The sequence below is a fragment of the Phycodurus eques genome, chromosome 6 (assembly GCF_024500275.1).
Source record: "Phycodurus eques isolate BA_2022a chromosome 6, UOR_Pequ_1.1, whole genome shotgun sequence".
NCBI lineage: Eukaryota > Metazoa > Chordata > Actinopteri > Syngnathiformes > Syngnathidae > Phycodurus > Phycodurus eques.
Genome location: NC_084530.1, coordinates 27,159,002 through 27,186,924, shown reverse-complemented (window position 1 = coordinate 27,186,924; position 27,923 = coordinate 27,159,002). Strand labels below are relative to the sequence as shown.

The window sequence follows — 27,923 nt, the reverse complement described above, 5'->3', positions numbered from 1 at the left end:
ATCAAAAGAGGGCGTCGCTTTCAACTCACCTGCTGGGAAAAAAAATAAAAGTGTTGCGGCGAAGAGGCGGCACAGTGTCGGTCCTCCGCGCAGCAGGAGCTCGCAGAGCCGAGAGGAGAAGCGACGCCATCCTTTCAGCGGAGCCAAATCCGTCACCAGCCCGACTTTGACTGCCTCGAACACGGACACGAAAAAGGCGCCGAGCCGCTCTCACCTCCAGTGCCTCCTGCTGTGGCTCAAAAAGCAGGTATGTCCGCTTATTGTTTTGTTTTTTTTTCTTTCTTTTTTTGTCTTTTAACCTCGTATACAGTGCTGACGGTTATGAAGAAAACGTTCAAAAGTTGCGGCACAGGTGTTGGTCATCAGAAGGCTCGAATTGTTGCGCATGCGCACTTGTCGCTGCCTGAAACTCTACAATGCTAAAATTAGCATCACTTTATGGCCATACTGTGGTACATTTATATAGCTAACCCCCTTTTTTTCGCTCTTAAAAAAAAAAAACTTTGAAGACGGCAACGCTGAGGAAAGGATGAGTCTTTGTGAGGTCATTTAAAGGAAAGAAGTGAGAACGTGTTTTTGAAGTTATCAGGCAGGCCTGTTTGATATTTACCACTAAAGTCCTCATTAAACACACACTGACAAAAAAGAAAAAAAGAAAAGGGAAAAAAAAAAACCAGGCCGACCTCCTGTGCCCAAAATGTATATTTGCATCTCAGGTATGTTCACATTTAAAAGTTTGTTGTCAGTCTGTTTGGCTCTGCTTTTGTTGTTTGCTTGGCTAGGTTTTTAGCATGTATTTTTAAGGTACTGTAGTGACTTTATTGGTCGCAAATAAGCAGCACGCACCCTCGCGTGTGCTTTGACGTGTGTGCACGCTGAGGATGCAGCAGTTTTTCGTGGGGGGCGCACTTGGTTGTTTTTCTCTTTTTTTTTTAAATTTATATATATTTTAAAAATAAAAATAAGGATGCATCCAATTTAATGTTAAATATGTGAACAAAAAGTTCACTAATCCTTCTTTTGTGATGTTCTGACGCTTGATTTTATTTCTAGAATCTGCCTGTGCCATTAAAACTGGCAATGGGTTGCAAATGGCCTCTGGGCTGGAGTTTGGACATCCCGAATGGAAATAATTCTTCCTCAGTCTGATCCCTTTTTTTTTGTCTTTTTCTTTCTCTTCCAAATGTATGATGTTATAAAGCTATCTTTACTTTAAGTACTTTTTGGTTACTTATGTGGATTTAAAACTGGACTCAGCACATATAGACAGATTGCAGCCTTCTTTTAATTTATAATGTTAAAAAAAAAAATAGATTTTTTTTATATAATAGGGTGAGGAACCATATTTGGTTACCTTAAGGGGAGTTCAAATAGGACTCAACATGCATCCATAAAGAGATTGCTTTCCGTCTTAAGTTATGATGTATTTTAAAAGGATTTACTAGAGTGTGGAACCATATTGGGTTACTTGAGTGGAGTTCAAATGAAACCTTACTCGCCACCATAGAAACATTAGTCACTTATTTTAACATGTTTAAAATCAATTGATCAACACACCATTATAGAGTGATTACTCCCTTCATATGTAATGGTATATAAATGCATTTTAAATGCGCTCATAAGGAAAGTAACTATATTTGGTTACAATACTTAAGTAGAGTAGACCCAACACACCTTCTCCACTTTTAACACATAATGTTCATATATTTTAAGTCAATTTAATAGGTTGAGGAAGCAAGCATATTTGGTAGTGGGAGGAACCATGTTTGGCGACATAGGTAGGGGTTAATTCGATTCAATTTGCTTTATTCAACCACAAAGTTGTAATGAATTAAAAGGCACACGGAGTGGCAGTGAAGGAAAAAAAGGAAAAATAACACTGTAAACATACATACAGACAGTGCAGCAACAAACTTCAAGTTAAAACTGAACTCTACACACCTCCATGGAGAAATTCCTCCCTGAAATAAATGATGATGATGATGGTGAACCTCACACCACAGCATTATGTTTAAACACTTATCGACGGTCCAAGGGTTGCAGATAAGGCCTCCTGAGTATATCAATCCCTAAATGTGCACAGTTCGATCCAAAATGTTGGACCCCAAGCAGTTGTCACACGAGCAGGCTGCAAAGAAGGAAAATCCAGTGGAAGTTAGCGAACTGAGGGGGATTTGGAGCCTTCGAAGCGGCGGCGGCGACATGTTTAGGTTTTATTTATTTCTGCACCAAAGCATCGCCTATTGTTTTTTTTTGTTGTTGTTGTCCCTGAAGGCAACACACGCGCAGTCGATGCGCACAATCAAACGCTGTTTGCTTTCCGACAAGATGCTCTCCGACCCTCATTGTTCACTCGGGATGCTGACCTCAGCTCGTTTCTGAGGGATTCCTGGACTTTGTGAGGCATGATTTGCCGAACTCATGGCTGCCGCCTCTCTTCCTCCTCCACTGATTGTTCATGTGTCTGAGCACATAACGAACTTAGGAGGGAGACAGATGACCGCTGACCTGATCCCTTTTATCCTTTGTTGCTACTACTACACGCACACGCACTGTTTCTCCTATCATGCATCAACAACCTTAAATGCGTTTTGCTCTCGATCCCTGCACATCCAATACTAGTATGTGTTATGAAACAGCCTATTTGAAACTTTTATTTGGGCAATCATTGCAACGTATAATTTCACTTTGTTGGGGGGGGGGGGGACTGCTTTTGCATGGACTGCTAAAGAAACTTTCATCGATATTGTGGTGGTTATAAACCTTTAAACAACTGATATTTGAAAACAAATTGTGCATCAAGCAATACAGACAGCATATACAGTAACAATAATCACAGACGTAGTTATACCGCCCCCTGGTGGCCAAGGTGCATACACAAGGAGCAGCACAATGTCCATTGAATTGACACATGAAGTCATGATGCAAAAACTGTACATTCTAATTTCTTTTTAATAAATTAGATTACTGTAGAGTTCACCATAGTGTAAGATCATCTTTGACCTACTTTGTTTAGGTGCTCCTGTTTTGGTCAGCAACAAAGTTCATATGGGCTCAGCAGTTAATGCCGTGTGTTTAACAATATCGATGAAGTGAGGTTTTCCTTTTTTTCTTTTTTGTGAGGGGGAATTAATAGATGTCTTTTTGAAGTACGTAATGACCAGTATGTCTGGAACTCCATTAATATTTCATTGGAACCTTTTTGGGCACGTCTGCTTCACGGTTCTGGGTTCGAATCTCAGCTCCGGTCCACATGTTTGGAGTTTTCATGTTCTTCTCGTTTCTCCTTGTGCTCTGGCTTTTTCCCCACGTTCCAAAAACCTGCAAGTTAGTTCATTGAAGACTCTAAATTGTCTGTTACTGTGAGTGTGAATGCTTGTTTGTCTCCCTCTTTTGCGGGGAATGCATTGTTTGTACCTTCTTGCCTGTGGTGTCCACTTTGAACACTTCCAAATATGGTTCCTTGCTTGATGAAAGTTGGGTATGTCCCAAGAGCGAGTAATGACATTTCTCTCCTTGCCCGGGCCTGTTCCTTCCCGACATTCCTGAATACAAAGAATCTCTCCGTCCACCTCCATCGGGACCTGGAAGAGGTATTTTTTTTTAATTTTTTCTCCTCCTCCTTTTCTGCCAGTGGAGATGCGATGCTAACAACTGTAAAGGAGATAATGAGCAATTGAGAAGACTTGAAGGAGAATTTGTGAAATTTTCAGAAACTTTCATCATGGAGTTGGGGGAGGTGGAAGACATATTATTTTGTCTGTCCGCTCATAGTCGTCTTTTTTAAAATTTTTGTAATTGGGTTCTTGATGTCCATTTTCACGTTTGCATTTTTTCACATTTTGCTTGTTCAGCTTTTATCTCTCATTCCTCAACAGAGGCTGCTGTCTCCGTTTTTGTCCTGTTTTGACCATGCGCATCCAAAATTAAAGCTGTGTTTTCATCGGTAACTTTTAAAAGTTAAATTAGATGAGTTGTATCTGCAATGCAAATCCCATTTGCGTTATACCTTTTGTCAAGTTTTGTTTTCAGTCTTAATTTTAAATTAAGGTCTCCTTTTAAAGTGGAAAATAAATCTAAATTTGCTGTTGTTAACAACCCAATCAAATTTGATTAAAAAAAATGTCAAGTATATCAAATGAGGCTTCAATTTTCAGTCTTTGCACGTTTTCAGCAAGTATCTTCGTCCCACGTACATAATGTATCAAGAAACAAATCACTGACTTCTAACTTTTTTTTCCGCACTTGTATGCGAATTAATTGAAAAAGTTCAAATGGCTTCAAATAAAATCCAAACCTCTTAGCTTCTCCTGCCCGTAGATAAACCGTGTTAAAAAAGCACTCTGCCCCAGACTGCAGATGACATCTTCACCACAAATTTGGCAACACTTCAAAGGCGATGACAGTCATCGGATTACGGCTCACTTGTTGCTTCCCGTCGTTCTGTCAGAGGGTGTGATTACGCCAAAAACTCCCAGAATGATTTCTGTGGAAGTTTGTGATGTGATATGCAGACCAACTTCCTTTTTTTTTTTTTTTTTTTTTTTTTTTTTTTAAACTTACTTACCTACTGTAACATGCACTCACCCCCCCTGAATTAGTTACACCTGTACATTACAAAAGTGCAAATTTATCATTGGGTGGGGGCTACAAGCAGAGCTGCTGAGTGTTATTGCTGCTGTTCACATTGACTTTTGTATTTGTATATTTTCTACTGTATTTGATTGGGTGCAGTTGTCATTACATTCCTGTATGTAAATGCTATTACTGTATTCGTTTCCGTTGCCGCATACAATGCAGCTCTCATCCACTGGTGTTTTATAAATATATACTCAATCGATTAAAGAACCATTCCATTTTATTCAGGTAATCTTGAACAATATTTGACATTCAATGACACACTCACTTTCCCCAGAATTCCATCTTTTCACATGTCAAAGTTGAATGTATGGATATATTTGACCAATTTACCGCTTGCTTTATGATTATGATACCACTTGGAAATAGTTTATTTAACATAGTGTGTTTTATAAATTAAATTCATTATTATTATTATTCCTTCCACATTTCTAAACTGATTCGAAGTAAACCATTCTTACTACGTCAACATTTTGCTATATGCTATCTCGCCAACTGTTAGCGTGTAAGCATTTTCAGTAATTGGAAATGGTGCCTGCATAGACCTTATTTATCTGAGGACTTTTGCAACTTGGGATTTCTATGTTGGTATGAATTGAATTTATTTCAGAGAGCATTACGATGATCCACAAAATTCAAGAGAGACAAATCATTTTTCGATAGCTGGCCGAAGGGCTGAGGGCTGAAGCTAAAAGTTTATAAAATCCCTAACCCAAAACACAATCTTAATATCAAAGAAAAGATATGGTTTCCGTTGAGCCTTTTCAGTAAAGCAAAACAACCGTTAGCATGTCAGCATTTTATTTCTCCTTTTAGTATGAAATGCAGTTAAGTTTTCAACTGTCTTTGAGGTGTTAATGTAATGTTTGTGTTAATTGTCTTTCAGTATCCATGAAATATTTTCATGCTATTTATTTTTACATGATCTAATCTGAAGCGAGTACCTTAGCAGCTTTGAAGTTCTTGTGTTGGATCTCATTGGATTGTGCAGGTGTAGCTAATGTTTTGGCCAATCGGGTTAGTATCAATGGAAGCTTTGATCTTATTTGAACCGGATTGTTTTGTTGAACAGCTTTTATCCATGATTTTTTTTTTTTTTTTTTTTTTTATATATATAAAAAGTGTCAATGTTTTTTTTCTTAGTTGCCATGAGTGACGCAGACAAGTTCCTGTACGGGGACCGCGGCGGGATGAGCGACCCGCTGGCTCAGGCCGACTGGTCCAGCAAGAAACAGGTGTGGGTGCCCTCCGAGAAGCTGGGCTTTGAGGCCGGCTCGGTCAAGGAGGAGCTGGGCGAGGAGTGCGTGGTGGAGCTCATCGACTCTGGCAAAAAGGTAAAAGTCAAGAGTGTGTGTGATTAGCAATGGCGCCGCTTGGGAAGCTTCTCTGATGCGCTTCAAATTTCAGGTGAAGATCAACAAGGACGACATCCAGAAGATGAACCCGCCCAAGTTCAACAAGGTGGAGGACATGGCCGAGCTCACCTGCCTCAACGAAGCGTCCGTGCTGCACAATCTCAAAGAACGCTACTACTCCGGCCTCATCTACGTGAGTCGGCCCACCTAACCGTTGCGACGCCATTGGTGCCTTTTGATGCCCACTTTTTATTTCTCCACCGTGTTAGACTTACTCGGGCCTCTTCTGTGTGGTGGTCAACCCGTACAAGCACCTGCCCATCTACTCGGAGGATATCATCAACATGTACAAGGGCAAGAAGAGGCACGAGATGCCGCCTCACATCTACGCCATCACCGACACGGCCTACAGGAGCATGATGCAGGGTACAGACGCGCGCACATGTCGCAATTTGGAGGAAATATTTGGAAATGTTAAACTCAAATCAACAACAGTAATTATTGTGACTTAAAAGTGTTTAACCTTTACTGTAATTATGCCTTAGTGATCGACAATTCATTCAGACTACAAATTTGGGTTTTGCCTCTTTCTTAGGCCCTTATTATTTCCACGACACGAGGCAAGGGCTGTAAAGACATGCTTGGAATAGTTTGGCATAGCAGGACTTTATCAAACACTTTTTGAGTGATGATTTTAAGCAAAATGTTAAGCCATTAAGGCCCGCGCTCAGGTCCAACGTCAGTGACGTTTCCCCACACTCCACCATGTTGCAGAAAGTCTTCCCAATCTCCAGTTTCACTTCCTGTTGGTGTAACTTGTCCCCATATTTTATTCAGATGGTGTAGATTAGTGATGGTGCATTTAATCTTTTTTTTTTTTTTTTTTTTTGTAATTTTGTTTGTATCATGTTTTTGTCTTGTTTCCAGATCGAGAGGATCAGTCCATCCTTTGTACGTAAGTCACTTATCTGCTGGTTCTTCAAAGGGACTACAATTTCATAGGACGGCTGCTGCTTTTATCCTAGCAATGTTGATTCATTCACTGCCAGCCCTCCCAGTTAACATGGATATCTGACTTCTAAAGTCGTCAATGGCAGTGAACGTGTTTGTCCGTAGACCTCTTGCAAGTGAAATCGTTAAAACATTGGATGTTTGTCATTTATCTATGACGCTATACCAATGACTGTTATGTGCTAACTTCTCCAGTGGTGAGTCTGGAGCAGGCAAAACTGAGAATACCAAGAAGGTCATTCAGTATCTGGCCCACGTCGCCTCATCTTTCAAGTCTAAGAAGGATCAGGTTTGCATTAAATTTGTCTAATAGCTTCAATGTCTCAAAAGTGTTCTTCCTATTTCGCTTTCTCTTGTTTTTTGTTTTAATCCTTCAATCTACCTGAGCACATTCCTCTTTCAGGTCATGGCATGTCTGTCTCACAAGTGTGTGCTCTGTGATTTTATTTTATTTTTTATTTTTTTTTATTTTTTATTTTTTTGTTTAGGATGGTATCAAGAGTGTTAAATTCACCTTTCACCCTTCCCTTGTCTCTCCAGGGCAGCACAGTTCTGTCACATGTGAGTCAATCGGTCTCCGTGTGCATGTCGTCTGTTTATGCAAACCTTTAAACTGGGAGCTTTCTGATGTGTTTTGGCTTTTGTAAAGGAAATGCATTCAATCACTTAACAGCTTGTGTGGCATTTAAGGACTGCTGATCTGAGAAAGCCAGAGACGGAAGTTGCTCCAGTGTATGACTTTCAGCTCTACTACTGTATTCTTAAATTAATTAAAATGTACTAACTGCTTCAAGGCTGCTTAATTAACACACATCATCAGCTGTCTTGTTTGCACGCAAGGAGCTAACTGGCATGCTAAAAAGAGAAGGTGCTTCATAGGCTGGCTGGGGAAGGTGGAGAGAAAACTTGTATACTAGAGCCAAGATGGGGGAATGGTAGAATCCTCAACAAAAAAGTGTTTGCAAAAGGGTGTTAGAAATATTGAATTAAAAAAAAATATATATATATAAAAATATATATATATATTTTTTTAGGTTACTGGTGCATTATTCTGAGGAATCGGGGCATTTGGTGGTGATTCAAGTGCATAAAAGTAAAGAAATTGCAGGATCCAGAGACCTAAATTTTATATTTTGCAAAATCGGTACTAAATTAATGTTAATGTACATATGTTAGTATTCAAACTATTTTCTATCAGAATATGCTAACTTGTCCAAAATGGTTGCAAATATTGGCTGCATTTAGTTAGTACAGTTGGTGCAGTGTTAAAATGATGAGGTATATATTTTTAATCAGTCCTCAAAAATATAATGGCTAAGTAATTTACAAAAAGAACATTCTGAAAAATTCTCGCAATTAAAAAATAAATAAATAAATAAATAAATTATATATATAATTTTTTTTAAAACTTTTTTTTTTTTTTTTTTTTTTACACACATACAATTTGCTGAAATACACACTATTTTATGCCTTCGATGTAGAATATAATTGGTAAAAGGAAAAAAAGGCAATAAAATCCCCAAATTCTTTGAAGGGATTCAATGATTGTTTCTCAAAGTATAGAAATGAATGTATCAAATGTTTCTATGTAAACAAAATGGGTGGGGAAGAGGATGCAGACTTTAGCAGTCAACATTGTACAATATATGTCAGCTATAAATTTTCAATCTGTTGAAACCCATATGAGGTGAGCCTGCCTCGCCCCTGCCAGCAGTCATATTTTCTCTCTCTGTGTGTGTGTGTGTGTGTGTGTGTGTGCGTGCATGTCACAATGTAATGTTGCATCTCCTCCCCCCCCCCCCTTCAGGGGGATTTGGGAGGGGTGGTGTTGGAGGCTATACACGTTACCTAACCTGTATGCCTGCATGGATGGAATGATTCTCTGTGGTTTTGCTTTTCTGGAGGACATGGTGATCATATGAATCATGTGGGGGGTCTTAATTTGATGTTGTCGAGCTGGTTGTGATGGTATCTCCTATGTGTCAGGGGGAGCTGGAGAAGCAGCTGCTGCAGGCCAACCCAATTTTGGAAGCCTTCGGTAACGCCAAGACTGTCAAGAACGACAACTCCTCTAGATTTGTAAGCATGGCTCACATAAATCTTCCTGAAAATTAATTGTCCTTTTTCTTTGCTCAACATTTATTTGTATTTTTGCTTGCTTAGGGGAAGTTTATCAGGATCAACTTTGATGTGAATGGGTACATCGTTGGAGCCAACATCGAAACTTGCATCCTTTTGTCCCTAACTGCCCTCGTTGACAATTTTCCCCAATATCAATCTTAAGTGCTCATTTACATTTCTCATTGTAAATAATTACATTGAAATAGTCTCAGTCAAACTGTCAAAGGCAATTTTTAAGCAACATTTTCATGTAACTGTCATACTAGAAGATACATAATGGAAATAAATGGTTATCAAACTTTTTACACCAAGCACCACCTTAAAGACTTTTTAGCTTTAAATAGCTGTAGCTGTACTGTAGTAGGCCTAAGTGTTCATACAAAATTGTATTCCTATTAAATCATTGTCACTGTGACATTATGCAGTTTGAACTACTTGACTCCATTAAAATGTATTGCATAAAAGTTACAAATGTACCTAAATGTTTAAAAACAATTCTTAAAGATTATAAGCAAATGTATTGAAAAGTTAAATACAACTGAACTGTACTTCAGCATTATTCTTTTACATTCCACCACTACTACTAATAGTGGTACTCATACCGCACTGAGAATCACTGCTGTTGATAGATTTAAAAAGAGAACTCCCGTATAATAAAACTACGCACCCTTTGGCACATAAGTGGTGTTGAATTTAACAAGTGGAGATGAATGCATGCAACAGTACACGAGAGTCTGCATTAGGTCTTTTTTTTTTTTTTTTTTAAACTTTCTTTACGTTCGGGTAAAGAGACGTTATCAGCAGCATATCAGGAACAACACTGTGACAACAATTCAGAGATCACTGCCTGTGTCTTGGATGCGAGCCCCTTCAGATTAAAATGGACTTGTTAACTTGGCACTGTACACTTTTAATTTGTGACATTTTGTCGTGTAAGCCATATTGTACTTAGCAGTCCAGGCGCAGAAGTCATCCTATTTACTGCCAAATTTCCCTAAAGTATACAACTTTTTGGACATTTGAATTGAGGAAGTGCCTCGTTATAGTATTTAATTTCAAATGATGACTATTCTACAGTTTATACTGGACGACTATATTTTTGCATAGTTTCCCCACTTTGTTATTAGATTGCCAAACAGGTTCAGCTAATGGCTCTGACTGTGGTTCACTGGAGTCCTCAAGATTTAGAAATTGCTTTATAACACTTTCAAGACTGATAAATTTCAGTTACTTTATTTCTCGTGTTCATGAATGTCTTTGGATCGTGGCATTTTGCTGTAGCAGATTATTTTTTTATTTTTTTTTGGGCCGACTTCATTTTGTCAGACAGGTTCTAATTGAGCAATTTCTTGATGGAACTGGTCTGGAGGTAATCGGGCTTCCGTGTGGGCTGTGAAAATGAACTCTGCTTTCCCACAATTTACGCTATATTTAACAAGGAGGGAAATTACTTTTACACACAGGGCCAGGTAGCTTTGAATAATTGTATTCCTTAATAAATGAAATCATTTAAAAACTGCATTTTATATTTACTATTTTTATTTGTTTGATCTAAAAGTGGGAAAACTGCAAAACAAAAAACGGAATCAGAGAAGAAGGTACCCTATAATAAAAAATGTTTGGGTGTATTTCTGGGTGGGCTAGTTGGTTCATCCTTGACTGAAGTGTTACCAGACCTGTTGGAGAAGTCTCGGGCCATCAGACAGGCCAAAGAAGAGCGAAGCTTCCACATCTTCTACTACATGCTGACCGGAGCAGGAGACAAGCTGCGCTGTGAGCACTCATTTCCCCTCCACTAAATCTGCTTTAATCACATCATGTCACACCGAGCATGTGGTCAGGGTGTTGCGTACTTGATCCATTCCATTCTCTTCGTGCAGCCGAGTTGTGTCTGGAAGACTACAGCAAGTACCGCTTTCTGTCAAATGGCAACTTGACAATTCCGGGCCAGCAGGACAAGGACATGTTCTCGGACACCATCGAGGCCTTCAAGATCATGAGTATTCCAGAAGAGGAAAGAATTGGTACGTTTTAAAATGATTGTCTAAAACAATGTTTGAAGCAGATGCAAGCAGACTTTCCAAATGTCTTAATAAAAAGGGCTCTGGCAGTCTTCTTTGTATAGGTGGGTATTATTGAGTCAAATGCCGCGGGTCGTAGGTTTAGCATAGGTGTATAGTTTTGCGAATCAATATATCACAGCAAAGTATGCTGAAAAAGCGGGAGATTTGCATTTGAAAGTGTTCTGTGTGTCCTCCTCAGGCCTGTTGAAGGTGGTCTCCGCCGTGCTGCAGTTGGGGAACATGACCTTCAAGAAAGAGCGTAGCTCGGACCAGGCATCCATGCCAGATGACACTGGTACTTTTTAAAAGTACCCTCTCTCTCTCTCTCTCTCTCTCTCTCTCTCGCTTATTCAAGTCCCTAAATATGATTTGCGTGTCCTCATTGTTCGCTCCATAGCCGCACAGAAAGTGTCTCACCTGCTGGGCATCAACGTGACCGACTTCACTCGAGCCATCTTATCGCCACGTATCAAGGTTTCCTATTTTTACATGCTGATATGCGGTTAGTATATGAAAATGGCCAGACGTCTCCTGGTATATAAGTGTCTTTTCTCTCTGTAGGTGGGGCGCGACTACGTCCAGAAGGCTCAAACTCAGGAGCAGGCCGAATTTGCTGTGGAGGCCCTGGCTAAAGCGTCGTATGAGCGGATGTTCCGCTGGTTGGTCATGAGGATCAACAAAGCTCTGGACAAGACCAAGAGGCAAGGAGCCTCCTTCATCGGCATCCTGGACATTGCCGGATTTGAGATCTTTGAGGTGAAGTGCCACTTCGTTGATGAACGTATATTTAATCAGTTGAAACGCTCATTGTCACGCTCATTTTCTCCCTGCAGCTGAATTCGTTTGAGCAGCTGTGCATCAACTACACCAACGAGAAGCTGCAGCAGCTCTTCAACCACACCATGTTCATCCTGGAGCAGGAGGAGTACCAGAGGGAGGGCATCGACTGGAGCTTCATCGACTTTGGCCTGGACCTGCAGCCCTGCATCGACCTCATTGAGAAACACGTGAGCTGTGACACGCTTGGCACCTGTCGAGCTACGTTGACAACATATTGACGGGTGACACACTTGCCTCACAGACACGATTGAACAAGATTTGCATACTTACTATCTTGGGTTAACTCTAGTAATATCGTGGAATTTCCTTACCTTTAGTTACTCCATGTTAACTTTAATATGAAATTAGCTGTCCAGTTTTTTTTTTTGTTTTTTTTTTTGGTAGCTGACCAAGAGTGTTTGGTTGTAGTTACTTTGAAATTGCTTTGAGTTGATGCATATTTTTGTTTTCATCTAGTTTTTTTCCACAATAAATTAAAGTTCTCAGTTGCATGGATCTTGGCTATTTGAAATTACAATTCCCTCTTAGATTGTATTTTCTCCCTCTGACCATGAACATCATTTGAATGTTACTTGGTAAAAACTTACTAAAGGCTTTAAGCAAAATCTGGTCCGTTTTATATGTATCTCTGTCCCAGAAGTTCAAAATAAAGGGATTTGTACGAGCCAACGTATCCAACATGAGCAACCATCCTTATGACTTTTTTTTTTTTTTTTGGGTAAAGTGCTTTTATGTGCCCCCCCCCCATACCGCATCACAGTAGAACAGATATGGATCATTAAGTTCATGGTGCAAAAAAAAATCATATGTATTTATAAGTTCTAAACATGTATTTATTTACCTTCTGTCTTTAAGACACCAGCGATAAAGAGAACAATATTCTGGCAAGCTCTGGTTTAAACCATCATTCATCAGGCTGTAGTTATCGCTGTGCAAACGCAGGAAGTCCGCCAACCTGTTTTCAGGTTGGGTCACGTGACGTTCCGCATAACCTCCCTTATCTGTGGACTCAATATTTTAGTCATTCTGTTTCACCTCCAATATTGTCTTGATTCGGACTTCATTTTCATATGGAGGCTCAGCATCTCTGTGCACGTAACAGACAGACAGAACCTTTTAACTTTTGACCTAGAGACTCAGACACCTTCCACCTATTCCTCTTTTGATTTCAGTCCGGACCTCCTGGCATCTTGTCTCTGCTGGATGAGGAGTGCTGGTTTCCCAAGGCGACAGACAAGAGCTTTGTGGAGAAGGTTGTTCAGGAGCAAGGAACACACCCCAAGTTCCAGAAACCCAAGAAATTAAAGGATGACTCTGACTTCTGCATTATCCACTATGCTGGGAAGGTAACTGAGAATCTGTGTGTGTGTCTTAGACCGATAGCAGTAGATGTGAAAAAGTGGTTCTAGTCTCGAGGTAATGTACAATTTTAGGTCTTTATCCAGAAAGACTCATTCTCTTGCTACAGGTGGACTACAAAGCAGATGCATGGCTGATGAAAAACATGGATCCTCTGAATGAGTGTGTGGCCACGTTGCTCAACCAGTCCACTGACAAATTCACAGCTGACCTGTGGAGAGACGGTGAGTGGAATTTGCAAAAAGGACCCCCCTGCCATACATGTTGCAATGTGGCCATCCGGTGTCCGTTCGAGTGTGCAGCAAGTTCACTGTAACTGTGGCGTAATATCAAGAAAGACTCGCCAGTTGCTACATTGCCTTTACGCCTTTTGTGTCCTCGCAGTCGACCGTATTGTTGGCCTGGATAAGGTAACGGGAATGTCAGACTCCTTGCACGGCGCGTTCAAAACCCGTAAAGGCATGTTCCGCACAGTGGGCCAGCTGTACAAGGAACAGCTCGGGAACCTGATGGCCACGCTCAGAAACACCAACCCCAACTTTGTTCGCTGCATCATCCCCAACCATGAGAAGAAGGTGCTGTTGTTGTTGTTGTTGTCGTCATTATTACCATTTTTTTTTTCTAACTATATCTGTGTATATACATCTATATCTAGTGAGGCTAATACCAGATTTGTATCCAGGATTCTGCCCTTACATTCAGTGATGCATGACACTAGTCATAAAATACCCTAATCCAAGGGCTCAAAAAGTTGTTAAAAGGGAACAAAAACAGTAAATGCTAACCTAGCCATACAGGAGCAAAACACTTACATGAGTACTGATGATCATCTCAACTCTACTGTCATGACACCAAAAAACTCTTATACTTGGACACTTCTAAAGTCTGTTTCTTCCCGTGTTCCTCTTTTTCTACGAAAGTTCTGTCGGGGCAAAAAAACTGTCACAAAAAGCAAAAAAAAAGTAAGCAATTAATAGTTTGCTGCTGGCTGAAATGAGGCTCGTGTGATATTCTGACACTTCCATGTCCAGAATTTGTACGATATGGAAGTGTTTACGTATTTAAGCATTACGGTTCCACTGTATCCTCCTAAATCTTTTTCTTGGGGTTTTAATATTTTCCCAAATGTTTTTTCTGGTGATCTTTAGCGAAAGTATAGGTACAACCTTTTTTAAATAAAATATAAAATGAAAATAGAATGAATAGAAAATGTTGTTGGAGACTAAATAAATATTTAAAGACTTCTGGGATTTGATCCCTTTTCACATTTCATCTCTAATTATATATTTATAACTCCTTTTTAGGCAGGTAAACTGGAGCCTCACCTGGTTCTGGACCAGCTGAGGTGTAATGGTGTCTTGGAGGGGATCCGAATCTGCAGACAGGGCTTCCCCAACCGTATTGTCTTCCAGGAGTTCAGACAGAGGTAAAGCACACAGAAACATGCATATCGGTTGGGGAAAAGAAGCGATTGAGTAAAATAAAATACAATTTAATCGTCTTCTCAGGTATGAAATCCTCACTCCGAATGCCATCCCGAAGGGCTTTATGGATGGCAAGCAAGCCTGTGAGCTCATGGTAGGAAGCATAAATCACAGAGCAGAATTAAAAGGGAGAAGCGACCTAATGTGACCCCGGAAAACGTTGCCGTTTCAGATCACTGCTTTGGAATTGGACGCCAACCTATACCGCATCGGGCAGAGTAAAGTGTTCTTCAGAGCTGGTGTTCTGGCTCACCTGGAGGAGGAGAGAGACATTAAGGTCACTGATGTCATCATCACCTTCCAGGCCTGGTGCCGAGGATACGTGGCCCGCAAGTAAGGAAGTGTTCTGGAGATAGTTTGTCGTCTTTGTCACAAACTTCTTATCTACAAACACTTTCATGTTTGTTTAACTATAGAGCCTTTGCCAAGAGACAGCAACAGTTGATGGCTATGAAAGTTATCCAGAGGAACCTTTCCGCTTACCTCAAATTGAGGAACTGGCAGTGGTGGAGACTTTTCACCAAGGTATCACGATTTATTCCAAGAATGACAACGTAATAAGCTTTGTTGGGAATTTCTCAACTGCAAACTAATGTGCGTCACAAAACATCTGTTGAACACAGTGGTGTTATTAAGCCCCAAAGTTACACAATTTGTGGTACTAGTTTGAGGTGGTGCTTTACTACATCATACTGACTGAGCTGTTTATCTGAACAAGATGTCCCTCACATTTAGCCATTTTTTGTTGTTGTTGTTCTCGCCGCAAAGGTGAAGCCGCTGCTGCAAGTGACCCGGCAGGAGGAGGAGATGGTGGCCAAGGAGGAGGAGCTGCAGAAGGTCAAAGAGAAGCATTTGCAGGCTGAGGAGCAGCTTCAACAATACGAGAGCAAGCAACAGCAGGTATCAAGCTCACTGATGCAACAAGAAGCTATTAAAGTATACACACTTTAGTGAAATATTTGTGTCGTTATAGACAATTGAGCCCAACATTTTCATATCCTCGTCAAATTTTGAGTTAACAGTCGTCTAATTTTCTTCAGTGAATTATTTGATATCTTACAGCTGGGGCTGAACTGCTTAAGTTCCAAAACTGGAAGACTGTGTTCATTCAGCTACTATACAGCTTAACAAATTATCCAAAATTATATTCCTGAAATATTTTTTGTCTTTTGTCTCTTGCCACTTTTTATTTTATATATATTTTTTGTAATTTTCAGCTAAGAGATAATACTCATTCAATAAAGCAATTGTGCTGTCCGTATCCATTTGTGCCGTGCTTTAGACCTGTGGTGGCCCAGTGCCAAAACACGGCTTGTCAGCCGCAAGCCTTGCAATTAATTATCCCTTCTCATTTATTTATGTGTATATATTTTTGTTTGCCCTTGACCGCCAGCTGAGCTCAGAGAAGCTGGTCCTCCAGGAGCAACTCCAGGCCGAGACGGAGCTGTGCGCCGAGGCCGAGGAGATGCGAGCCCGTCTGGCAACCAAGAAGCAGGAGCTGGAGGAGATCCTTCACGACATGGAGTCTCGCCTGGAAGAGGAGGAGGAACGTGTGGGCCAGCTGCACAACGAAAGGAAAAAGATGCAGCAGAACATTATAGTCAGTGAAGGGGGTCTGGATTGTACACGTACTCAAGATATCAGGTTTAATTATTTTTTTTGCTGCCCTTCTAGGACCTAGAGCAGCAGCTGGATGAGGAAGAAGCAGCCAGACAGAAGCTCCAGATGGAGAAGGTCACCACGGATGCTAAAGTGAAAAAAATCGAAGAGGACATGATGGTGCTGGATGACCGGAATAACAAGCTCAGCAAGGTCACAAGCACTCTGCAACGCTTCACACCACCCAGCATGACTGCCACTGCGCACTTGCTCAAGAATGAGTTGTCTTTCTCTTGATTTTTCATCTTCAGGAGAAGAAACTTTTGGATGAGAGGATCTCAGAGTTCACAACCAACTTGGCTGAGGAGGAGGAGAAATCTAAAATCTTGCAGAAACTCAAAAATAAGCATGAGGCCATCATCATGGATTTGGAGGGCAAGTATTTTTGTTGTGGTCTAATCTATTTGTCAGTCTGATTCAATGGATGTATTCAAATTAATCAATACAGAATCCAGCATAACGTTGTCCTCTATCAATAATAACTATCATCATCATAATGATTAAAAAAAATATATATAAATCAATTTGGGGGGCAAAAAAAAAATCTAACAAAGCTGTTTGGGAACGCCTGAAAACTAAACTAAAACCTTTTTATTTGTTTTATTTCACTTTAAGTTTTGAAGTTGTGATTTGTTTTTATATAAACTGCAATTTAGTGGATTTATCTGTAGTTGCCGTGAAATGCGTTTCCCCTCAATTTAAGCACAGTGTGATGCTAAGCTGTTCTTTTAAAGTCTGTGTGTGTCCAAACTTTCAGAACGTCTAAGAAAGGAGGAGCAATTGCGCCAGGAGCTGGAGAAGAACCGTCGTAAACTTGAGGGTGACTCAACAGACCTCAGTGACCAGATTTCAGAACTTCAGGCCCGCATCGCTGAACTGGAAGCTCAGCTGGCCAAGAAAGAGGAGGAGCTGCTGGCTGCACTGGCAAAGTTGGTGTCTCTTTCACTTTCATCCTTTCAGCCTGCCGCCATGCTCACCTGCTCTTTACTGCAGGATCGAGGAGGAGGCCGCAGCCAACAACACGGCCCACAAGAATATCCGTGAGCTGGAAGCTCAGATCTCTGAGCTGCAGGAGGATTTGGAGCAGGAGAGACAACGGCGCAACAAGACAGAGAAGCTGCGCAGGGATCTGGGTGAGGAACTGGAAGCTCTCAAGACTGAGTTGGAGGACACTTTAGACTCGACTGCAGCACAGCAGGAGCTGAGGTAACGCAGCAGCTCACACTTGGTAGCACATTGTCCAAGAGTCATTGTAGAGACATTGTGTAATTGTAATTCATGGAGGCAGCTTTTCATAAACTGCACTGTATGTATATGGCACGTGGACATCACGTTAGGCCAACTGCACATTGAGCGATGTGGCCGAACTGCTGCGGACAGTGTCGACAACTTAACCAAGCAATGGAATATCTGCTGCTTTCCAGATCTAAACACTGACAGCTAACGCTAATCTCTGCAGCCAACACAACTCTATGCAGCTCTGCATATCTTGGGGCGTTGCACTTGAACGTGGCTCTGGATTTTAGCTGGACATGTCATAGGATGAGAAATTTGAGGTCGTTATCGTATAAATTAGCCTCTGTTACGTAAAAGTGAGGAAGTACAGAACGGCTCGCGCGCACACATACATTTCAGAAACAGGCAAACGATTTATTTAGTCAAATTTCTTATTTGGGCAATAGAAGAGATGTTTTCATGACCGCTTGCCACACTCCATCCTTCTAGGACCAAACGTGAGACGGAGGTTGCGCACCTCAAGAAGAATCTGGACGAGGAGGCCAAGGCCCACGAGCAGCTGATGGCTGACATGAGACAGAAACACAACCAGGCCTTTGACGAGCTTAATGAGCAGCTGGAGCAGGCCAAGCGGGTAATGAGCGTAACCTTCCCTTGCTTACCAACGACAGGTTGAAGTGTTGAACCTTGACCCTGTGCACACAGAACAAGATGTCTGTGGAGAAATCAAAGCAGGCCCTAGAGAGCGAGTGGAACGAAGTGAAGATTGAGCTAAAGACCCTGGCACAAGGTAAATCCGATTCTGAGCACCGTCGGAAGAAAGCAGAGTCCCAAGTGCAGGAGCTTCAAATCAAATATGGAGACAGCGAACGGCAGAGGGAGGAGATGGTTGACAAGATGGCCAAAATGCAGGTTCGGACATATTCAAAGAAATTGGAATTGTTCATAAAAGACTTGCTTTCACGCTGTCACTTTCGACGCATTTAGGCTGAGCTGGACAATGTCAACAGCCTTCTGACAGAAGCAGAGGGCAAGAACATCAAATCCAGCAAAGACCTTTCTTCAGTCGAGGCTCAGCTGCAGGGCGCACAGGTACTGACCCAAAAGATGCATGGTGGTGGTTATGGATCATTTGACTAAAATTCCTTGATTGTTTTGTAATTAAGAATCTGAATGTGTCATATTGGGCATATTGCTCAACTTCCCATAGTGGACCATGTTGTTCTTTGGACCACAAACTAGTCAATCAACAGCGCCTCTGCTGTTCGGTAGTGTACTCCATTTTGACTGCTTCACAATGCAGTTAATCAACAATCATCCGTTGTCTTTATGATCTTCATGACTTAGCGGTGATGGTTGGCCTGTGTGAGTCAAATATTTGCTTTCCCTAATTAGTGGTGTTTTCCACCAATTCACTTTTGTTTTTGCCACCATATCGCCGAGCTCATGTAAAAATATGTAAGCGAAAACAAGTGCTACTTGGCGTGTAACAACCAAAAACACATTTTGTAGTGTCATATTTGCTCCACTTGTGTAAGCGCTTGTTAACATCGGTGAGAAGTATGGTAGCGTTGATTTTTGTTTGGAAAAAGCAATTGTTTTTGTTTATACGTTGTGAGAGCTCCCACACGCGATAAGGGGGGAAAATATCAGCACCTGTTCTTGATGCTGTGATCGTGTGTGTTTTAGTCGATGACCAGCACACTGTGTACTACAACAGTGTGCTTACCTGTGAGGCAGCATGGTGCCACAGGGCAACCAGACTGATAGAAAATCAAAAGAAAAAATAACAAGGGAGAAATAGAAGCAGCTAGTCTAACTGTTAGCTTATTTTGTAAATATGTTGCACATTGCGATTGCAAACTTATCGTTCTCAGCTTCAACTGCACAAAAGTGCTCTTGTATTATCGTTTTCTCAATTGAAGTGCCCTTTTTTCTTGTGCTAATTAAACCAAGGTAAGGAGAATAAATTGTCAGTTTCTTTGCCATGCAATTAATGACACAGCAACGTTTAGTCGTCACCTAAAATTGCTGCAAAGTGTAATCTGTTGCGACGACATAAAAAAAAAAATAATAATAATAAATAAAATCTATGTATTAAAATATTAGTTTTATAAACTCTTCGAAGGCCTGTTAGAATGTTCACTCTTGTTTTTTTTTCCCCCACTTGAATTACAGGAGCTGCTCCAAGAGGAGACTCGTCAGAAGCTGAACCTCTCCACTCGCTTGTATCAGCAGGAGGAAGAGCAGAACAACATCCGGGAGCTGCTGGAGGAAGCGGAGGAGGGCAAGACGAACATGGGGAAGCATGTCTCCTCGCTTCAGGTCCAGGTTAGCTTCACTGACACTTGAGTTTGTTCTCTTGCTTCCAAAGCCCTCAGCCACATTTTGTTTTTCTCCTGGTGCTCCTCAGCTTGCTGACATGAAGAAGAAGTTGGATCAGGAGATGGCCAACCTGGAGAGCGCAGAGGAGGGTCGCAAGCGCGTCCAACGCGACACCGACTTGCTGCAGCAGCAGCTGGAAGAAAAGACCGCCGCCAATGACAAATTGGACAAGACCAAAACGCGTTTGCAGCGGGAGCTGGATGACCTCACGGTGGACCAGGACAACCTGAGGCAGGTTTTCTCCAACCTGGAAAGGAAGCAGAAGAAGTTTGACCAGGTATTACAGATGCTCACAATAAACCTCAAAGGTTGATTGAACAAAACTGATGAGACGTCCATTTTAGATTTAACTGCGGGGCTACAACCAGCGATACACCTACACAATATAACCCAGTAGAAGAGCGGTTTAAAAAACTAAAACTAAAATTCTGCCTTTTAGAATGATTCAGGTATTTAACTGTTAATCATGGTGGTGTGAAAGTGGTTCCCAAAAAAACGACAATCGACCTGTATTTTAAATGTTTTTTTTTTTTTATTTTGGTTTGTATTAAAAGCCTCTATAATGCTCCACTAAATGTAGATGCTGGCTGAGGAGAAGACCATCTCCAGTCAGTACGCCGAGGAGCGCGACAGGGCTGAGGCCGACGCCAGAGAGAAGGACACGCGGGCGCTGACCTTGGCCCGCGAGCTGGAGACCATGACGGACCTGAAGGACGAGTTGGATCGGGCCAACAAGCTACTCAAAGCAGAGATGGACGAATTGGTCTTCTCGAAGGACGACGTGGGCAAGAGTGTAAGAGAGAACACCACAGATGCTGGAGAAGAATGAGTTTAGCATTGTGACTCCTATCCTTAATCTTCCATAGGTCCACGAGCTGGAGCGGTCCAAGCGTGCCATGTTGCAGCAGTTGGAGGAGATGAGGGTTCAGATGGAGGAGCTGGAGGATGAGCTGCAGGCCACTGAGGATGCTAAACTACGTCTGGAGGTCAACATGCAGGCCATGAAGGCCCAGTTTGACCGGGACCTGCAGGCCAGAGACGAGCAGGGCGAGGAGCGGAGGAAGCAGCTGGTCAAACAGGTTGGTCATCCAGTAAAATTACTTTTTCTCTTAAAATGCCATTATTCCATTTCAGCCTCCCAAAAAACGAACACATTTTTGTAATGGGTTTTTAATAAGTAAAAAAGTGCTTTATCATATTGTAGTTTATAAAAACATATAACAAATGTAATGTCAATAATGAAACAGTTAGTGTTCCAAATAGGTACCAGTTCCAGCAATTGTTTCCGGTTCCAAAGAGTTACCGGTACGCGTCAAAATTTATTTGCCATTGTAAATGGTTACATTCTCGTACAGTGGTCTGACACTACAAGGAGCATGAGACTTTTAATATTGTGATTCCAAGTGTATTTTATATTTTTATCACTTGTAAACAACTGGACAGGTCTATTTAAAAATGCATTAAGATTTTATTTTCTTAAATCAAACCTTGTTTATTTTTATCTTTTTTTTGTGTGCGTGTGTGTCTTCAGGTTTGTGGGATGGAAGTGGAGCTGGAGGATGAACGGCGGCAGCGCTCTCAGGCGCTGTCTGCCAAGAAGAAGATGGAGCTGGACCTGGCAGAGCTGGAAAACCAGATCGTTGCTGCCAACAAGACCCGTGATGAGGCCCTCAGACTGGTCAAGAAGCTGCAGGTAAAACATTAAATAATAAATGCATAAAAAAAAGCAAATTTTGTATGCTGACACAAGTGTTGCATTGTTTGATCATGCGCCATGTCCAACTGAAAGGCCCTCACGAAAGAGCAAATGAGAGAGCTCGACCACCTGCGCATTTCCCGAGATGAAGCGGTCAACGTGGCCAAGGAGACCGAGAGGAAGCTGAAGGCCATGGATGCAGACGTCCTGCACTACCAGGAGGTAGCAAAGTCGATTTTATTTCCACTTTAGAGAGCCGATCAATTGCCTTTGACTGTGCGTTTGTGCATGAATGGATCAGCGTTTTCTTTTTTTAATAGCTGCAGTGCCTTCTGCTTCCTACAGGATCTCGCCACTGGTGAGAGACTAAAGAGACAAATGCAGGCAGAGAGAGACGATCTACAGGATGAGATTAACAACGGCAACACTAAAAAGTATGATTAAAAAAAATTTTTTTTTAAATGTACAGTGGAACAGCTCAAAAATTTAATGGTGAATTGACAGAATTTTGAATCATTTCTGGAACGATGTGCCCCAAAAAATCTAACCCAAGCTTTGATTTAAACTCTGTTAGCAGCTGAAAGATTAACTGTTGATGCGTTTTGCCTTTTCTTTAGCTTTTTTTTTGTGCCACCACAGTGGTGAGAAAAAGGATAACCATGGAACTTGATGTCCGACCTAGGAAGACGGTCTGGTTGCTGAGTATATGACGTTACAATTATCATTGGCATACTAAATTTTTACCAAACAGTAAATACACTATACTGTTTACAAAACAATCTAAAGTTATGCCTTGTTTATCACGGGGGTTCCGAACTGCCCCGCAGTAAGTAAAGTCTGCGAAGTAGCGACCACATATTTTGGGGATTTGTATATCTTAAAGCTGCATGAACCTCATCAGACTTGTATTAATCTTCCCCACGCTACAATTAACCTCTACCATAGTCATAAACACTTTACTCTTAAAACATAACACTCTTAAACGCATGTAAATAACTCCAAATTAAAACTGAAAGTCTGAAGTTAAAGCACATCTTGTTTTTTTCCATTTCAAATCCATTGTGGTGGTGTTGAGAGAATTGAATTGGCGGTCCTAATATTTATGCACCTGACTAAGTTCCCTGTTAAGAGCAGACCTTTCATTTGTAAATTCCTGTTAATTCCCATGCAACATTTCAAACTATGAAACTCCCTGTAATTTTGCAACCCTTAGTCGACTCTCACCTTTCATTTTGTTGTTCAGTTCTCTGCTGACTGATGAGAAGAGGAGGCTGGAGGCTCGCATAGCTCAGTTGGAGGGAGAACTGGACGAGGAGGTGCTCAACACCGAGATGGTCAGCGAGCGTCTGAAGAGAACCATGCTACAGGTAAGATTTATTTTGGGGAAATATGACAAATTATTCAGTGACAGGAGATCAATGTGTTCGTATGCATGTGGCTCAACTCCTGTCATTTAGATGGAGCAGCTGACCACAGAGCTGGCTGCCGAGCACAGCAACGCCCAGCGTCTGGAAGGCGCTCGTTCCCAGCTAGATCGCCAGAACAAGGAGCTGAAGCTGAAGCTGCAGGAGCTTGAGAGCACCATCAAGTCCAAGTACAAGTCCACCATCGCCTCCCTGGAGGCCAAGATCGCTCAAGTGGAGGAGCAGCTCGACATAGAGTCAAAGTGAGTCCGGATTGCCTTTTGGCAAAGAAAATCTCTTGCAAACGTTTTGTCGTCACGAGCCTCCAACATTAATGTTCCGTTTGTAATTCAGGGAGCGTCAGCAAGCATCCCGGCTGGTCAGGAAGACGGAGAAGAAGCTGAAGGAGACTATGTTGATGGTTGACGATGAGCGGCGCAGCGCGGAGCAGTTCAAGGACCAGGTGAGCTGCCACACGGCTTCTCTTTCAGCTGGCCACCAGATGGCACTGTTGTTTCTTTCCAATATACAGTTGGTACGGTCAATTTTCAGACCCCCTTAAATTTTTCAATCTGTTATATTGCAGCCATTTGTTAAAATCATTTCATTTTTTTCCCTAAATGTACACACAACACCCCATATTGACAGAAAAAAAAATTCATTGTTGAATTTCTTTTTGCTGAGTCTTTAAAGAAAAACTGAAATATCACACAGCCATAAGTATTCAGACCCTCTGCTGTGACACTCGTATTTAACTCTGGTGCAGTCCATTTGCTGATTAGGCCGGGTGATTAGGCTGCTGATTAGGCCAGTCCATTTGGACTGCACCAGTCCATCCTGGACTTAAACCTTCTCCAGTGTGCTCGGACCGGGCCGAAGGTTCACCTTTAAAAAAAGACAATGACCCGAAGCACACAGTTAAAATACCAAAGGAGTGGCTTCAGAACAACTCCGTGACAGTTTTTGAATGGCCCAGCCAGAGCCCTGACTTAAACCCAATTGAGTATCTCTGGAAAGACCTGAAAATGGCTGCCCGCCAACATTCCCCATCCAACCTAACAGAACTGTAGAGGATCTCCAAGGAGGAATGGCAGATGATCCCAAAATCCAGGTGTGAAAAATCATCATTCCCAAAAAGACTCATGGCTGTATTGGCTCACAAGGGTGCTTCGACTAAATACTGAGCAAAGGGTCTGAATACTTATGGCTGTGTGATATTTCAGTTTTTCTTTAATAAATCTGCAAAAATGTCAACAATTCAGTTTTTTTTTTCTGTCAATATGGGGTGCTGTGTCTACATTGAGGAAAAATGTACTTAAATGATTTTAACACATGGCTGGAATATAAAAAAAAAATAATTTTAAGGGCGTCTGAATACTTTCCGTACCCACTGTATATTGCAATTACAAGTGAATGTCAGAAGAAGAAGAATCACCTTTTATTGTCATGAACATGCATGCATGCACACGAAATAAATGTGTTCTCTGCATTTAACCCATCACAGTGAACACATACACAGTGCGGTGTATGCGTGCTCCGTCTGGTGGTATATGAAAAGCACTGATTTAAGTCTCATTTTTAATGTAGTAAAGTACAACTCAGTTGTATTTGACTCAAGTACAATACAGCTGTATTTAATCTTTTAGAACAAAGAAAAAAAAAAATCTCTTTTTATTCAACAATTTCCAACACTTCTGTTCACTAAAAAAATAAAATAATTGTTACGTGATAATTACAGAACTTTTCCATTATTCTGACAGTAATGTGGAACTGGTCTTGTTTACTTTGGCTTAGTTGTATATAAATTTTGAAATGCACTTAACATTACAAATGATTCCAATATTTTTGAGTTTTCTTATTGTAATGTGTACATGTACCATTTAGCCCAGTGTCTGAAACAGTCCCTCTTTCAGTCTAATTTTATATGTCAGTCTCATCTTAAATTATAGACGTCATGTTGTTTTTCCCCATCCTTTTACAATTAGTAGTTTCATTTATTTATTTATTTATTCTTGGTTACTTGTCTGAGCTTTCCCTCTGAAGACTGCTTTTAAGGCATCTCAAGCTGTACCCAGATTTGTTGTCAAAAAATTTTTTCTTTTAGGTAATCAGTAAATTCTCATTGCAGAGGGTGTACTTAGTTTTTTTTTTTTTTTTTTTTTTTTTTTTAAGCAATTTTTTCGTCAATTTCTTGTTTCTTTTTACACTAGGTGTGTCCAAGTTATGGTCTGTGAGGTTTAATCACATGGCCTCGATATCATCCATTTTGTCAATGACTCGCTGCTTCGCTGGCTTGAGCGCACCACTGCCAAATCTCTTGTTGCAACTGAGTCATTTCGTTTCTCACCCTGGATGTGATTTCTTCCTTGACGGCTTTCAGATCATTTTTCATTTTGGTCTGCGTGGCTTGAATCTGCGTGCTAATGCCGACCAGGCTCTCTTGTAGCCACTTTGTGAGTGTCGACAGCTAACACAGTTATCCTTTTTGTCCTGGCGTATTTTCTCTGAATTTTCTTTTCTTTCCTTTGCACTAGTTATTCCACCATGAATTTGTTTTTTTCTCTCTCTCCCATTCACGGTTCAGTGTCCTCAGTGTCTAAAAACAAGTTTACAAGGGTTTGTCAAGTTGTATTGAGGGCGCTCTCAGCTCAGCCATGTATATTGCCCATCCACCAAACGTAGTCCATTTGTGATACAATTTTTAAATTAAGTGCAATACATTTTAACTGTGATTTAAGTGATTAGCGAGCGGTGAGTCAACTTCAAACTTTGTCGATCCAGTGTAGTTAAGTGGACTTCTCTGTCTGCAAAAGCAGTGACCATTGGAGGAAAAGGGGGGGGGGGAAAAAAAAAAACTAGTTTTACATGATGTCACTCACATATGTGTGCGAACCCTCTCTGCAGGCTGACAAGACCAACAACCGCATGCGCCAGGTGAAGCGCCAGCTGGAGGAGGCAGAGGAGGAGGTGAACCGATCCAACGCCTTCCGTAGGAAGCTGCAGAGAGATCTGGAGGACGCCACCGAGTCGGCAGAGGCCATGAACCGGGAAGTCAGCAGTCTGAAGAGCAAGCTCAGGTTGGTGTACATCATGACAATCCAGCAAAGGAATAAAAGAACCGTTCTCTGGCACGCTGTAGAGCCAAGTCCAAACACTCTTAAAGGAGACATCATTCATTTTGTTCACATTTGAAAACATTTCATAGGTATCTTAAATCGGCCTCACTGCAACAGAACAGCTTGCTCACACCTGTTTTCAGAACTAAAAATAATTGACTTGGTTCTTAAATTTTACTTTTGATGGGTGGGCAAGCCTGCCAGCTACTCAACTATTTTCATACAAGCAATTAAAAAGTCAATTTGACATTTTCCCTTTTTAAGTTGGATCAGCACCAACTATTATACACTTCATGCATATGCCTAAATGACAATTTGACTGGTCACATCCTGACCTGTATTCATGTCTTATTGTGAAGGCGCGGAGACATGCATTTGAACATCCGCCGCGCCGTTACTCGCACGGGACTGGAGAGCGACGAGGAGCTAGACGTATCCACTGAGGCGTCCGAGCCGGCTGCTGAGTGAGACCAGGAACGAGCAGAGGGAAATATTCTGATTGCAGTTAAAGTGCAATGATAGCGGAAACAAAAGCCATGCCAAATGAAAACTATACAACATTCTGGCACAGAATTGTATACCCTTTCGTTCCTTTGTAAAACAGCCTTATCTCGCTGACTTCATCTTTCTCTACTAACAGGGCTTTATCGTGTATTGTACAACGATCCTTATGCTGCAAGTTTTGCTTGAACTACTCGCGTTATGCTTTTTTTGCATACAAAGAAAATATGTTTGTGCAGGGGGTTCATATTTGGCATCAGAATAAATGTATGGCCTCGAAGATGTTAGCTCAACTATACTGGTGGTGGGTTTACCATTTAGCAGCAATCTGCACGTTTGCCTCTGAATTTTGAATTCTGCGCAAACTCTAATACAGCGCTGCGTCAAGCCCCCCCAACCACCCAAAAAAAGCACATTGTATTGTTGCTAACATCTTACGGCTGGTCTTTGTCTTGTCAAATGCCTTCATGGATATCTATAATAAATAATCATCTGGTGACCGCTTGTGTGTGTCTGAGTGTTAGTCAGGAAACTCCTCAATGTTTTAAGGCCCATTACACACACAAAGACAATTTGGCTGTTTTTCTCCTGATTTTTGCCCCTTCCCAAGGATGTCAAATGCCAGACTATTTTGTCTCATAAGATTATTCTTAAGTCTGATGTGTTATGAGTGGATGTGTCCCGATCATACGGTAAGAAACAGCTCGGGGCTGACGATCATCAATATTAAACGTGTTCAAAAGAACTATTTTACGACAAATCTTCGTGTGGGGAAAGTTGACTACTCCCGAGTCATGACGTACCTCAATGTAAGCAACTATGGAAAGATACTACGCACAATACAATAATGGGAATTGGGGAAATTTGAATTTATGTGACAAATGGTGTTATACACCATGTAAGAAATCTAACTACACTCTTGTGATGTGTTCAATGTTTTGAGATTGAGAAGAAACCCAAACCCTCTCATCTTTGACAAGACTGATTGCTATTGAATTCTGTTTGTACATACAAATGTCGACCCAAACACACACACACTTTATTTTTTTTGCCTGC

At 41.3% G+C, this 27,923-nt stretch overlaps 1 protein-coding gene across 1 annotated transcript; it reads left to right on the top strand.

Annotated features, from left to right (window-relative positions):
• Nucleotides 1–51: 51 nt before the first annotated feature.
• On the top strand, nt 52–27,366 carry LOC133403601 (myosin-9-like). Its single transcript, XM_061678599.1, has 43 exons — nt 52–247; nt 5,782–5,972; nt 6,046–6,186; nt 6,263–6,419; nt 6,921–6,948; nt 7,200–7,293; nt 7,545–7,565; nt 8,991–9,083; nt 9,168–9,228; nt 10,797–10,898; nt 11,006–11,149; nt 11,388–11,483; nt 11,586–11,662; nt 11,750–11,944; nt 12,022–12,195; nt 13,201–13,374; nt 13,497–13,611; nt 13,772–13,962; nt 14,692–14,813; nt 14,896–14,965; nt 15,044–15,204; nt 15,288–15,396; nt 15,640–15,771; nt 16,265–16,471; nt 16,546–16,683; nt 16,782–16,905; nt 17,288–17,459; nt 17,524–17,736; nt 18,256–18,400; nt 18,472–18,678; nt 18,754–18,858; nt 19,945–20,097; nt 20,180–20,428; nt 20,732–20,944; nt 21,018–21,230; nt 21,683–21,844; nt 21,941–22,069; nt 22,193–22,281; nt 23,091–23,214; nt 23,305–23,513; nt 23,605–23,713; nt 26,155–26,327; nt 26,726–27,366. Exons 2-43 carry the CDS (start codon nt 5,787–5,789, stop codon nt 26,832–26,834), a joined length of 5,886 nt encoding a protein of 1,961 aa, XP_061534583.1. The 5' UTR covers nt 52–247; nt 5,782–5,786; the 3' UTR covers nt 26,835–27,366.
• Nucleotides 27,367–27,923: the final 557 nt, after the last annotated feature.

Bases quoted from the DNA above. Each gene is read 5' to 3' on its own strand.
- LOC133403601 (XM_061678599.1), top strand. From the start codon at position 5,787: ATGAGTGACGCAGACAAGTTCCTGTACGGGGACCGCGGCGGGATGAGC. The intron at 11,945-12,021 runs GTGAAGTGCCAC...TTCTCCCTGCAG, and splicing joins CCGGATTTGAGATCTTTGAG to CTGAATTCGTTTGAGCAGCT. The intron at 21,845-21,940 runs GTAAAACATTAA...TCCAACTGAAAG, and splicing joins GACTGGTCAAGAAGCTGCAG to GCCCTCACGAAAGAGCAAAT.